This window comes from Cherax quadricarinatus, chromosome 42 (assembly GCF_038502225.1).
Source record: "Cherax quadricarinatus isolate ZL_2023a chromosome 42, ASM3850222v1, whole genome shotgun sequence".
NCBI lineage: Eukaryota > Metazoa > Arthropoda > Malacostraca > Decapoda > Parastacidae > Cherax > Cherax quadricarinatus.
The window spans coordinates 3,045,389-3,058,568 of record NC_091333.1 but is presented as its reverse complement, the minus strand read 5'-3'; the positions used below and the strand labels follow the sequence as shown (position 1 = coordinate 3,058,568).

The 13,180-nt window shown below is 43.7% G+C and overlaps 1 protein-coding gene across 5 annotated transcripts in view; it reads left to right on the top strand.

Moving 5' to 3' along the window:
* Positions 1-13,180, top strand: part of LOC128695596 (suppressor of lurcher protein 1) — a 45,264-nt gene that overhangs the window by 27,361 nt on the left and 4,723 nt on the right. The window contains exons 5-8 of one of the 5 annotated variants that reach the window (XM_070093219.1): positions 3,865-3,960; positions 7,987-8,194; positions 8,359-8,581; positions 9,014-9,216. In XM_070093219.1, coding sequence (XP_069949320.1) covers positions 3,865-3,960; positions 7,987-8,194; positions 8,359-8,581; positions 9,014-9,205 — 719 coding nt within the window. In that variant the 3' untranslated portion in view covers positions 9,206-9,216. The other 4 variants (XM_053786311.2, XM_070093223.1, XM_070093222.1 and 1 more) reach the window with 4 other exon arrangements.

Genomic DNA, 13,180 nt, shown 5'->3' with positions numbered 1-13,180 from the left:
CAGAGTATGTTTACCTGGAGAGAGTTCCGGGGGTCAACGCCCCCGCGGCCCGGTCTGTGACCAGGCCTCCTGGTGGATCAGAGCCTGATCAACCAGGCTGTTACTGCTGGCTGCACGCAAACCAACGTACGAGCCACAGCCCGGCTGATCAGGAACCGACTTTAGGTGCTTGTCCAGTGCCAGCTTGAAGACTGCCAGGGGTCTGTTGGTAATCCCCCTTATGTATGCTGGGAGGCAGTTGAACAGTCTCGGGCCCCTGACACTTATTGTATGGTCTCTTAACGTGCTAGTGACACCCTGCTTTTCATTGAGGGGATGTTGCATCGTCTGCCAAGTCTTTTGCTTTAGTAGTGAGTGATTTTCGTGTGCAAGTTCGGTACTAGTCCCTCTAGGATTTTCCAGGTGTATATAATCATGTATCTCTCCCGCCTGCGTTCCAGGGAATACAGGTTCAGGAACCTCAAGCGCTCCCAGTAATTGAGGTGCAGAGTGCAAGCCAAACTTTCATCAGCCAGAGAAGACTCGTCTCATAAAATCCACCCAGCCTTTCGAGAGACTGAATATAGATTTCAAAGGACCTCTACCAAGCATAAATCAGAATAGATATTTCCTTAACATAGATGAATATTCAAGGTTTCCCTTTGTGTTCCCCTGTGCAAATATGACTGCTTCAACTGTTATTAGTTGTCTTTCACAGTTCTCTATTTTTGGTATGCCAGCTTATATCCATTCAGACAGGGGATCCTCGTTCATTAGTAACGAACTTCAGGAGTTTTTGGCTAGCAAAGGTATTGCCTGCAGCAGAACAAGCTACAACCCTAAGGCAATGGTCAAATGGAGCCGTTCAATGGTACTATATGGAAGGCAGTTACAATGACATTGAAGTCGCACAATCTACCTGTTCAACACTGGCAAACTGTCCTACCTGATGCTCTTCACTCTATTAGATCATTGCTGTACACAGCTACTAATGCAACCCCTCGTGAAAGACTCCTGAACTATTCGCGTCGTTCCTCTACGGGAGCCTCCGTGCCCACTTGGTTATGTCATCCTGGACCCATTCTCCTGAAGAGTCACCGTAGGATGAACAAGACGGATCCTTTAGTGGAAGAGGTAGAGCTCCTGCAAGCTAATCCACATTACGCCCACATTCGCTACCAAAATGGTGAAGAGACTACAGTATCTACAAGACATTTAGCCCCAGTTGAAATCCCCATTAGTGCGGAATCTCAAGATACACCAATGGATGCGAAAGATGCTTCGTTTTCTCCTGGAAAGCCCCTTGAGACTACCCCTATGGAAATAAAGGATTCTGCTCCAGCAGTTAGTCAAACCCCGCAAAATAATATTGAACCTGGTGAAGAGGCTCAAGGGCTACAGAGGTCGGGACGTATACGTCGCCCACCTAACAGTTTGGGAGATTACTGTCTCTGATATTTTAGAAGGGGGAGATTGTAGTTATACTGCTCCTGTGGGGAGCAGCAGCAGGATAATACTGCACCACCTCTCGGGGCCCTTAACAACAACAACAACAGCTTGGTGTGTGTCATGAGCGCCAACACATGTGTGATTCTCTTCTCTTATATCCATATATTAGGGATGCAGATTACATGGTGAGTTTAAATATGTGGCCTGTACAGTGGAACCTCAAATTTCGAACTTAATCCATTCCAGGAGCTAGTTCTAAATTCGAAAAGTCTGAAATTCGAAGCAATATTTCCCATAACCCCTCAAGGAAGGCTCCTTGACGCTGGTGAGGGGCTCTTGATCTAGGGAATTGGATCTGTGCTCCAGTTCCCTGAATTAAGCCTGAATGCCTTCCATCTCCCCATAGGCGCTGTATAATCCTACGGGTTTAGTGCTTCCCCCTTGATTATAATAATAATTCCCATAAGAAATAATGGAAATACAATTAATCCGTTCCAGAAACCCAAAAATATTCACAAAAAAATACATTTTATAGAGATTAATTACAGTTTTACATACACACAACAAATGCTATAGTCTTTAAATATGTATAGTAATATAAAATAACAGTTTTACTTACCTTTATTGAAGATTGGTGATGGCATCTGGAAGATAGGGAGGAGGAGAGAGGGAGTTGGGGTTATTGTTTGGAAGGAGAATCCCTCTCCATGAGGACTTCCGGTATCAAAGCCCTCTCTGGGGTTGCTTCCCTTCTCTGTATTTTAATGCCACTAGGACCAGCTTGAGAGTCATTGGACCCCAGTCTCACAAAATAACTGTCTACAATCGTCTGTTTCTGTCTCACAAAATAACTATCCACAGTCGTCTGTTTGTCTCACAAAATAACTCCACAGTCGTCTGTTTCTGTCTCACAAAATAAGTGTCCACAGTCGTCTGTTTCTGTCTCACAAAATAACTGTCCACAACCGTCTGTTTGTCTCACAAAATAACTCCACAGTTGTCAGTTTCTGTCTCACAAAATAACTCCACAGTCGTCTGTTTCTGTCTCACAAAATAACTGTCCACAATCGTCTGTTTGTCTCACAAAATAACTCCACAGTTGTCTGTTTCTGTCTCACAAAATAACTGTCCACAGTTGACTGTTTCTGTCTCACAAAATAACTGTCCACAATCGCCTGTTTGTCTCACAAAATAGCTCCACAGTCGTCTATTTCTGTCTCACAGAATAACTGTCCACAGTCGTCTGTTTCTGTCTCACAAAATAACTGTCCACAGTCCTCTGTACATCCTGGCAAGCTCAACAAGTCTCACTCCAGTCTCATACTTCTGTATTATTTCCTTCTTCACATCTATGGTGTTTCTCACTTTCTTTACCGCAGGGGTACCGCTAGCAAGTTTCTTTGGGCCCATGGCAGCTTATTTCACAGCTCCACAAGCACTAAACACAATTAAATAATCGTAAAATGTGTGAATGAGATAGCAGGTTAGTGTTCACTCGAGCGTAAACAAAGCTAGACTGCTCATGGCGCCTGAGCGGGGACGCGGAGAGAGCAGGCCAGCGGACAGGTCCCATACCCATGGTCCGAAAATAGGGGCGCGTTCGATAATAGGGACATAGTTTGTCCGAAAAAATGGTCTTATTTTCGAAACGTTCGATATGTGATACGTTCGATTTTTGAGGTTCCACTGTAGTTATAACTTTTCTCTTGACATATGCAAGACATCACCCTCCCTGTAGAAGCAGTTATTAGATGTACTAGTCATTATATTTTGTTGTTGCAGAAGTACTATGAAGATTCTATGTTCAATAAAGCCTAGAAATAAGGCCTGTGTTTCTATCACAACACTCCCTCTCCATAGGATGTTAAAAGCACATGATAGGGGCTTCTTGCAGTTTTTGATGAACACGGAGTTCCATTAGTCTAGCCCTGGGGTAGAGTGCATGGGCATGTCATTTATCGCCTGTTCGAAGTCATTTGGCATCAGGATAACGTCAGATAGGCTTATGTTTACCAAATTCTGTGGCGCTCTCATAAAAAATTAATTTAGATCTTCGACTCAGTCTGGTTAGCGGCTTGCTAAAAACTGAGTCATATTGGGACTTGAGTAGCTCACTCATTTCCTTGCTGTCATATGTGTAGGTCCCATCTTGTTTAAGTAGGGGCCCAATACTGGATGTTGTTCTCGACTTTGATTTGGCATAAGAAAAGAAATGTACTTTGGGTTTCTTTCAATTTCATTTATGACTTTTAGTTCTTCCCGCGATTCCTGACTCCTATAAGATTCCTTTAGCTTTAGTTCGATGTTTGCTATTTCTCTGACCAGTGTCTCCCTACACATTGCAGATATATTGGCCTCTGATATGTATGATAATCTATGTAACTATATGTGTATACCTGAATAAACTTACTTAATTATTTTTTTTTACTAATGTAGGCCTCCAGCTGGTGTTAACCTCCAGGACTCCACTTGATGTCGTGACGCCATCGCCGACTCACTCTGGTTTTACCGCCAAATTTAAATTCATCACAAGTAAGGAATGTTGTTTCCAATATGGAGATACATTATTATTATAAAAAAAGCGCTAAAACACACTAGGGTCAGTGTGGAGAACAGCTGCACGACTGAATTTGGTTATTAATTATAGTGTATAATAAGCGAGTTGTGCAATTAGTTTTATTTTGTGGAAATAGTCCAAAAAAGTTGTGGAAATTGTTAAAATAATATTTTATTCGTATTTTTTTTACACAAATCAATTTTACAAGCTAAGAATTGTATCCCACTTCATGTCATGTTTATTATCTACACTCTTCAGGTCACTTGTTCTATCTAGGCTGGAATATTGCTGCACACTAACAGCACCTTTCAAGGCAGGTGAAATTGCTGACCTAGAAAATGTACAGAGAACCTTCACGGCGCGCATAACGGAGATAAAACACCTCAATTACTGGGAGCGCTTGAGGTTCCTAAACCTGTATTCCCTGGAATGCAGGCGGGAGAGATACATGATTATATACACCTGGAAAATCCTAGAGGGACTAGTACCGAACTTGCACACGAAAGTCACTCACTACAAAAGCAAAAGACTTGGCAGATGATGCAACATCCCCCCAATGAAAAGCAGGGGTGTCACTAGCATGTTAAGAGACCATACAATAAGTGTCAGGGGCCCGAGACTGTTCAACTGCCTCCCAGCATACATAAGGGGGATTACCAACAGACCCCTGGCAGTCTTCAAGCTGGCACTGGACAAGCACCTAAAGTCGGTTCCTGACCAGCCGGGCTGTGGCTCGTGCGTTGGTTTGCGTGCATCCAGCAGTAACAGCCTGGTTGATCAGGCTCTGATCCACCAGGAGGCCTGGTCACAGACCGGGCCGCGGGGGCGTTGACCCCCGGAACTCTCTCCAGGTAAACTCCAGGTATTAGTCATACACTTCAACATCCAAACATTCATCCATTTATAAATACTGTACCTGTATATTAAGCAACCATAGTGACCTGCTTTACTGGAAAGTGATCCTCTTCTCTCTCACATACGCTAACATGAGCCATACTCTCCTCATACAATCTTTTTACTGCTTGTAGTGACATACCCCCCTCTATACATTTGCAACATCAACCATAATACGTATGTCCCTATCCACCCCATCATATGCCTATTATAAATCCATAAATTATGGGGGAGTACTAAACCTATAGGGATTATACAGCACCTGTTTGGGGGTGGGGGAGGCAGAAGGCACTCAGATCAAGAGCCACTCACCAGCATCTAGGAACCTCCCTTGAGGAGTCTAAATCCATAAAGCTGACAAAAGGTTCTGTCTTTATCTTATGCTTATATACTTCAGTTTAGACACTTGATCTACATATCTCCTACCCTTCCTGTTATTATAATCATTAACTAAGCACTAAACCCACTAGGGTCATAGTGTTTTCCTACCCTTCCTAATTCCTCTTTATTCTTCCTACTTTCTGTCTTACCCTAACTTTCAATAATAATTCTACCAGTACACTTTACCTAGTATGCTCAACAGGTTTATTTTCCTGTAGTAGTTTAATCATAACTTAGTTACCATTTGGTCCTAGGCACATGTCGATTAGACACTAGGCCTGTTGTATGTGCATGCGTGTGTGTGTGTGTATGTATGTTAGTATGTGTGTGTGTGTGTGTGTGTGTGTGTGTGTGTGTGTGTGTGTGTGTGTGTGTGTGTGTGTATGTATGTGTGTGTGTATGTATGTGTGTGTGTATGTGTGTGTGTACTCACCTAATTCACCTAATTGTGGTTGCAGGGGTCGAGACTCAGCTCCTGGCCCCGCCTCTTCACTGATTGCTACTAGGTCCTCTCTCTCTCTCTGCTTCCTGAGCTTTATCATACCTCTTCTTAAAACTATGTATGGTTCCTGCCTCCACTACTTCACTTGCTAGGCTATTCCATTTCCTGACGACTCTATGACTGAAGAAATACAGTGGACCCCCAGTTAACGATATTTTTTCACTCCAGAAGTATGTTCAGGTGCCAGTACTGACCGAATTTGTTCCCATAAGAAATATTGTGAAGCAGATTAGTCCATTTCAGACCCCCAAACATACACGTACAAACGAACTTACATAAATACACTTACATAATTGGTCGCATTCGGAGGTAATCATTATGCGGGGGTCCACTGTACTTCCTAACGTCCCTGTGACTCGTCTGAGTCTTCAGCTTCCAGTTATGACCCCTTGTTCCTGTGTCCCCTCTCTGGAACATCCTATCTCTGTCCACCTTATCTATTCCCCGCAGTATCTTGTATGTCATTATCATGTCTCCCCTGACCCTTCTGTCCTCCAGTGTCGTCAGTCCGATTTCCCTCAACCTTTCCTCGTACGGCATTCCCCTGAGCTCTGGGACTAGCCTTGTTGCAAACCTTTGTACTTTCTCTAACTTCTTGATGTGCTTGACCAGGTGTGGGTTCCAGACTGGTGCTGCATACTCCAGTATGGGCCTAACATACACAGTGTACAGTGTCTTGAACGATTCCATATTAAGGTATCGGAATGCTATTCTCAGGTTTGCCAGGCGCCCGTATGCTGCAGCAGTTATTTGGTTGATGTGTGCCTCCGGTGACGTGCTCGGTGTTATGGTCACCCCGAGGTCTTTCTCCCTGAGTGAGGTCTGTAGTCTTTGTCCACCTAGCCTATACTCTGTCTGCGGTCTTCTTTGCCCCTCCCCAATCTTCATGACTTTGCATTTGGCAGGATTGAATTCGAGAAGCCAGTTTCTGGACCACATGTCCAGCCTGTCCAGGTCTCTTTGCAGTCCTGCCTCATCCTCATCCGATTTAATTCTTCTCATCAACTTCACATCATCTGCGAATAGGGACACTTCAGAGTCTATTCTTTCCATCATGTCGTTCGCATATATCAAAAATAGCACTGGCCCTAGAACTGACCCCTGTGGGACCCCGCTCGTCACAGGCGCCCACTGTGATACTTCTTCACGTACCATGACTCGTTGCTGCCTCCCTGTCAGGTATTCCCTGATCCACTGCAGTGCCCTCCCTGTTACATGCGCCTGATCCTCCAGCTTCTGCACTAATCTCTTGTAGGGAACTGTGTCAAAGGCCTTCCTGCAGTCTAGGAAAACGCAATCAACCCACCCCTCTCTCTCGTGTCTTACTTCTGTTACCTTGTATGTGTGTGTGTGTGTGTGTGTGTGTGTGTGTGTGTATGTGTGTGTATGTATGTGTGTGTATATGTGTGTGTATGTGTGTGTACATGTGTGTGTATATGTGTGTGTGTATATGTGCTAAACCCACAAGGGTCATGCAGCACTGCTTATTTCTCTGCAGTTCTTACATTTTCCTTGCCCCCGTTCCTCTTATTATATTTAGAAAAGACAAATGTTATTCACATTAATGGAGAAGCTTTAAACCCCTAGGGGCCATAAATTATTATAATGAAAACTAAGCTCTAAACCCAGGGGCTACACAGTTCCTTGAGAAAGGGGAATTTGAAGCAATCAGATTTGATCCAAGGAGTTACAGGGTAGCTTCAGTTCCCTGGATCAAGAGCTTTTCACCGGCATTAAGGCACTTTTGCAGAAGAAAGGTAGTTCAAATTCCTTGGATCAAGAGCTCTCCATCAACATGAAGGCACCCACTCCTACTTTAAGGGTGTTTTAATACCAATGAAATGTCCTAAATTAAGGTTAATTAGAACCACCTTCCACTTCCTTGGATCACCCAATTGCCTCCCATTACCTTGTGTTGAGTAAATTTAGACTTCTGAATAGTGGTTGGGGAAGGGGGGGGGGTAAGTTTGTTGCTTAGGACCCGATAATTATACTAATAGGAGATTTATGTGTTGCTGTGATAAATTTGAGGTGATTAGCATTATTATAATCAGAGAAAGTGCTAAACTGACCAAGGTCATACAGTGCTGCAAGGTGATAAGCAGTTGTGGACCCCATGAACACACCATAGGCGAGGCAAGGATAGGTAATGATGCTTCCATACATAGCACATTTTCAAGAGTATGCTTACTGTTTATGCATAATTTTTTTTTTTCACTTTTAGACCTGGGGATAGAAGGTGGGCAGCAGCCAATCCCTGGGATCTGCAAGTTTGTGTACAACAGCAGCTACACTAGTAATGGTACTCTCTATTCTCCCAACCCTGGAGGATACTACCCCCAGGACACCACCTGTACCTACCTCTTTTATGGCCGTCCTGGTGAAGCAGTCCGACTTATTTTCAAGTACTTCGACGTGGAAGGTGTCATGCCGTGAGTGTCTTAAATTTATACACAGAAATGAGTTTTTATTGCCCAGTTTTATGTACATACTAGGTGTTAAAATATTCTTGGTGCTAGTGCACAAGGAAACTGCAGCTTTAATAACCCATGGGCAGTTCAGTCTTTTAGCCTAACAAACTGAAATAATGTTGTAGGTGCAATGAGGCAACAGAGAGCGACTCCCTCGAGTTTTCGAACTTCCCAAGCGCTGACCGTAAGATTCCTTCCTTCTGCGGAAGTGTTGCCCCCACAGTTATCCAGAGCGATGGTGCCTTCTTCAGGCTCGTCTTCAAGAGTAACAGCAAGTTTAGTGGGACAGGGTTTACTGCCGACTACCAATTTCTGGACATGTCATACCAACCATACACTATCAAGAAAGTAATTATGTCTGCAGAAACCAGTAGTAGGCTCATGTCAGCTTGGACACTTGTGATTAATATGTTGCTTCTGGTGTGTCTTCAGTATCTTGGATAAATATGCACTTTCACCAGGTACTGTATACAGTGGACCCCCGCATAACGATCACCTCCGAATGCGACCAATTATGTAAGTGTATTTATGTAAGTGCGTTTGTACGTGTATGTTTGGGGGTCTGAAATGGACTAATCTACTTCACAATATTCCTTATGGGAACAAATTCGGTCAGTACTGGCACCTGAACATACTTCTGGAGTGAAAAAATATCGTTAACTGGGGGTCCTCTGTATACAGACTTGTTTATTTCTTGTTGTGCTCTATATACTACTTTTCCTAATGTTCCTTCTACATCTTCAAAGTAAAACCTTTTTGCCACTTTTGTTCTTACTGCAGCATTGTTTGCCATTCCTCAAACCTGAGGTAGGCATTATCAGAAGTGTGTACCCTGATCACCTGATGGTGCTTGTGCTGTGCAATCAAAATTCGTCACATGGGGGCCACTGCTGTTTCAACAGAAGCACCAACCAAAATATAAGTGATGGCAAACTTACATGTTTACTCTTGATTCCACTACTGTGTGTGTAGTCTGGAAAAAGGTACGCAAGTTGATGGCCAAGTACTCTTCAAACCCCACTCCTGTTCTTACGGTTATGCTAGCATTGCAGACCCTATCGAGGTTGCCACAGCAATTGGGCATCACCTTGTCTGTGTATCCCAAGGGCTTGAGCTTTCCTTGTAGTTTTTCCTCCAATAAATTTCTATTATTAGGTCACTGGTATTATACCAACAAGTTGATAAATGAAGAACATGCAGTACCTGGGTAAATTTATTAACCCTTAAACGGTCCAAACGTATATATACGTTTTTTTAACATCTGAAAGTATGTAAAAAAAATGTAGATCTTCTTTTTTGTTTTACATTTGAAAACGTGTAAAAAAACTTTTATGTACATTTTTTTTTGCTATATTTGAAAATATGTAAAAAAAAGTAGATCTACTTTTGTACCAATACAAATTTGAACGTCGATCTGCTTGGACCGTTTAAGGGTTAAGAGACTAACCCCTGCCCTTCTCTCCCTCACCACCTTTAAACATTCCTCCTCTCTTTCATCCCTTCCTGCAGCTCTGTATAACTGTTGGGTTAAGCAATTAATTTTATTATTACATTCAAAGGAGTGCTAAACCCACATGGGCTATGGAAAAATGGGAGGCATTCATGTTAAATCCAAGGAAGTACAGGTCCTCATTGGTACCATGTCCTTTGCCAGTCTTTGGACATCTCATACCCCCTCTTGACCCTCAACAAAGATGCCTTGAAACTTGTGATGGTTCTTTATCCAAGAAGCATATCTATCCTTCTCTTTTCCTACATGTATAGAGCTTCCCTGTTTATATTATTATTATAATCAAAAAGAAGCGCTAAGCCACAAGGGCTATACAGCGCTGCAGGGTAGGGAAGGAAGCGAGGGTATTGGGTGGCAGAAGGGGGGGAGGGATGATCAGTACGTTACAGAAAACAGCGGGGCAGGGGATAGTGCGGGGGTAGAGGATAGAAAGAGATTGAGGTAGAAAGGGCTGAAGGCATCAGAGTTTGTGAAGCAAGTCAGTTGTTGTCAAAGTCAATGAGAGAGTCCAGATGAAAGGTGGGTCCATCAGCGAGAAGGGAAGGTAAAGAGAGAGCAGCGGAGTGAAGACGACGACGGAGGTAAATTCTGCATGCTCGTTGATAAAGTGGGCAGTCCAACAGAATGTGGCTGACTGATAACGGAGCCTGACAATTCTCACAGAGAGGAGCAGGGTGCCTCTCCATGAGATATCCATGAGTAAGACGAGTATGGCCAATGCGAAGACGGGAGAGAGTAGTCTCCCAACCTCGACACTGGTGACAAGAAGACGGCCAGTAACCTATACTTGGTTTAATAGATTGAAGTTTGTTACCGAGCATAGTAGACCAACGTTGTTGCCAACGGGTGTGAAGGTGGGTAGCTATTGCAGCAAAATAGTCCGTAAATGGAATACCTCTATATGAAGTTGTTAGGTAAGACACATATGCAACAGTTAGGTATCTTTATTTCAAAACGTTTCGCCTACACAGTAGGCTTCTTCAGTCGAGTACAGCAAAGTTGATAGAAGCAGAAGAGACTTGAAGACGATGTAATCAGTCCATCACCCTTGAAGTTTTGAGGTGGTTAGTCCCTCAGTCTGGAGAAGAGTATTGTTCCAGACTACAATACTGGTAGGTCATGTACTGCTGACCGCGCAGTAGTGTCTGCCTGTTCATTGCCCTGTACGTCAACATGACCAGGGACCCAACAAAAAACAATCTTTATGCTTGGTAAAGATGCGGCGTAGCCAAAGTTGGATACGGAGGACTAAGGGGCGAGGTGTATCAAATTTCTGTATAGCCTGTAAATTATTATTATAATAAAGGGGGAAGCGCTAAACCCGGAGGATTATACAGCGCCTGGGGGGGGGGGATGTGGAAGGCATTCAGGCTTAATTCGGGGAACTGGAGCACAGATACAATTTCCTAAATCAAGAGCCCCTCACCAACATCAAGGAACCTTCCTTGAGGGGTATAGCCTGTAAAGCACTAAGGGAGTCTGAGACAACCATAAATGATGACACAGGCATAGATGTAATGCAGATAAGTGCTGCAAGAATGGCATACAATTCAGCAGTAAAATACTAGCCGAAGATAGTAAATGCCCTTGTAGGACACTGTCCGGAAACACTGCTGCGAATCCTACACCGTCAGAAGACTTAGAGCCATCTGTGTACACTGCAATGGCATGAGAATGAGTGGAAGTGGTCAAGAAAAAGAGAGCAGGAAGCGACCGTAGACAGTTGGGCTTTCGAGCAAGGGAGAGAGAGAGAACAGACTCGAACAGCTGGAACTTCCCAGGGGGTAGGGAAAAGTGAGATGCTACATGAACATAGAAAGGTGGTAATTGAAGAGACAAGAGCGAATGTAGGCGAAGAGAGAAGGGACGGAGTAAACAGTGGCGGCGAACAAATAAAGAATGTCTACTAATATCAGTGACCATTCTATAAATGAAAGGATTGCGGAGATCATGAGAGCGTACATAGTAGCGAAGGCAATGGGCATCACGGCAATTGGATAAGGACGAATTATTATTATAATCAAAAAGAAGCACTAAGCCACAAGAGATAAGGACGAAACGTTCGCTTCTGCATAGAGGCTTTCAACAGGGGAAGAGGGAAGAGCACCAAGGCATAAACGTAATCCTTGGTGATGAATGGGGTTAAGGCTAGAGAGTAGCAGGAGAGGCCGTTGAATAGATCTGGTCACCATAATCAAGTTTCGATAAAATGAGGGTGGAATGTAGGCGATTCCCTGTTTATAATAATCATCTTTCCTTCATTCATACACTAAAGGTTTCCAAGTATTTTAGCACTTCATCCCCACCTGTTTCTAGTCAATCTTTTTTTCACCCCTTACATTTTTCCAATTAAATGGGTCATTATTATTACAATCGGAGAAAGCGCTTAACCGAGAAGGATCATACAGCGCAGCGGGGCAGAAAATAGTGCTGGGACTATAAACAGCTAAGTGGAGAGAGGATCAGAGGTGAGAGAAAATGGCTGGAAGGAATGCTAAGGGCTGTGTCAAAGTTCGTACAGTAAAGCAGCTACTGACAGTCAAAAAGGGAAGATAAGGCAAGAGTAGTAGGGTGGCGGCGTTGTTGGAGGTAAATCCTGCAAGCTCACTGGTAAACCGGGCACTCTACAAGAAACTGAAGAACCAAAATAGGGACTCCAACAAACCTCACAGACAGGAATAGGGTGCCGTTCCACAAGATACCCATGGGTAAGGCGAGTATGGCCAATGCAGAGATGGGAGAGCACAGTCTTTCGAGTACGGCAACGGTGGCAAGATGATGGCCACAAACCTAAAAGCAGTTTAATAGAGTGCAATTTGTTATGGTGCATGCTTGACCACCATTGTTGCCAACTGCCGCAGAGATGAACGGAAAATAATTTCTGAACGGAATACCCCTATAGGAAACTGGAAGATCATGCATCACTGGCTGCACAGTAGCATCTGCTTGTTCACTGCCCTGCACATTGTGTCCAGGGACCCAACAGAAAATGACGTCATTGTTTTTGCTAACCATGGCACAACCATAATAGAATACGAAGGACTAATGGATGAAGGGAATCAAATTGTTTAATTGCTTGTAAAGCACTGAGGGAATCTGAAATTATCACAAATGTCGAAGGAGACACGTAATACAGAGGAGCGCTATGAGGATGGCATACAACTCAGCAGTAAAAATACTAGCCAAATCTAACAAATGACCTTTGACATCATCATCAGGGAACACTGCTGTGAACCCAACACCATCAGAAGACTTAGAACCATCTGTATAAACAGCAATGGCATGAGCATGCGACTGGAAGTGATCAAGAAAAAGTGAGAAACAGTTGTAGGTAGGAGAGCTTTGGCACACGACAGTAGGGACGAACAGACACGAACCGTCAGAACCTCCCAAGGGAGACGGGAAAAGGCAGATGCTAAATGAACATAAAAGGGAGG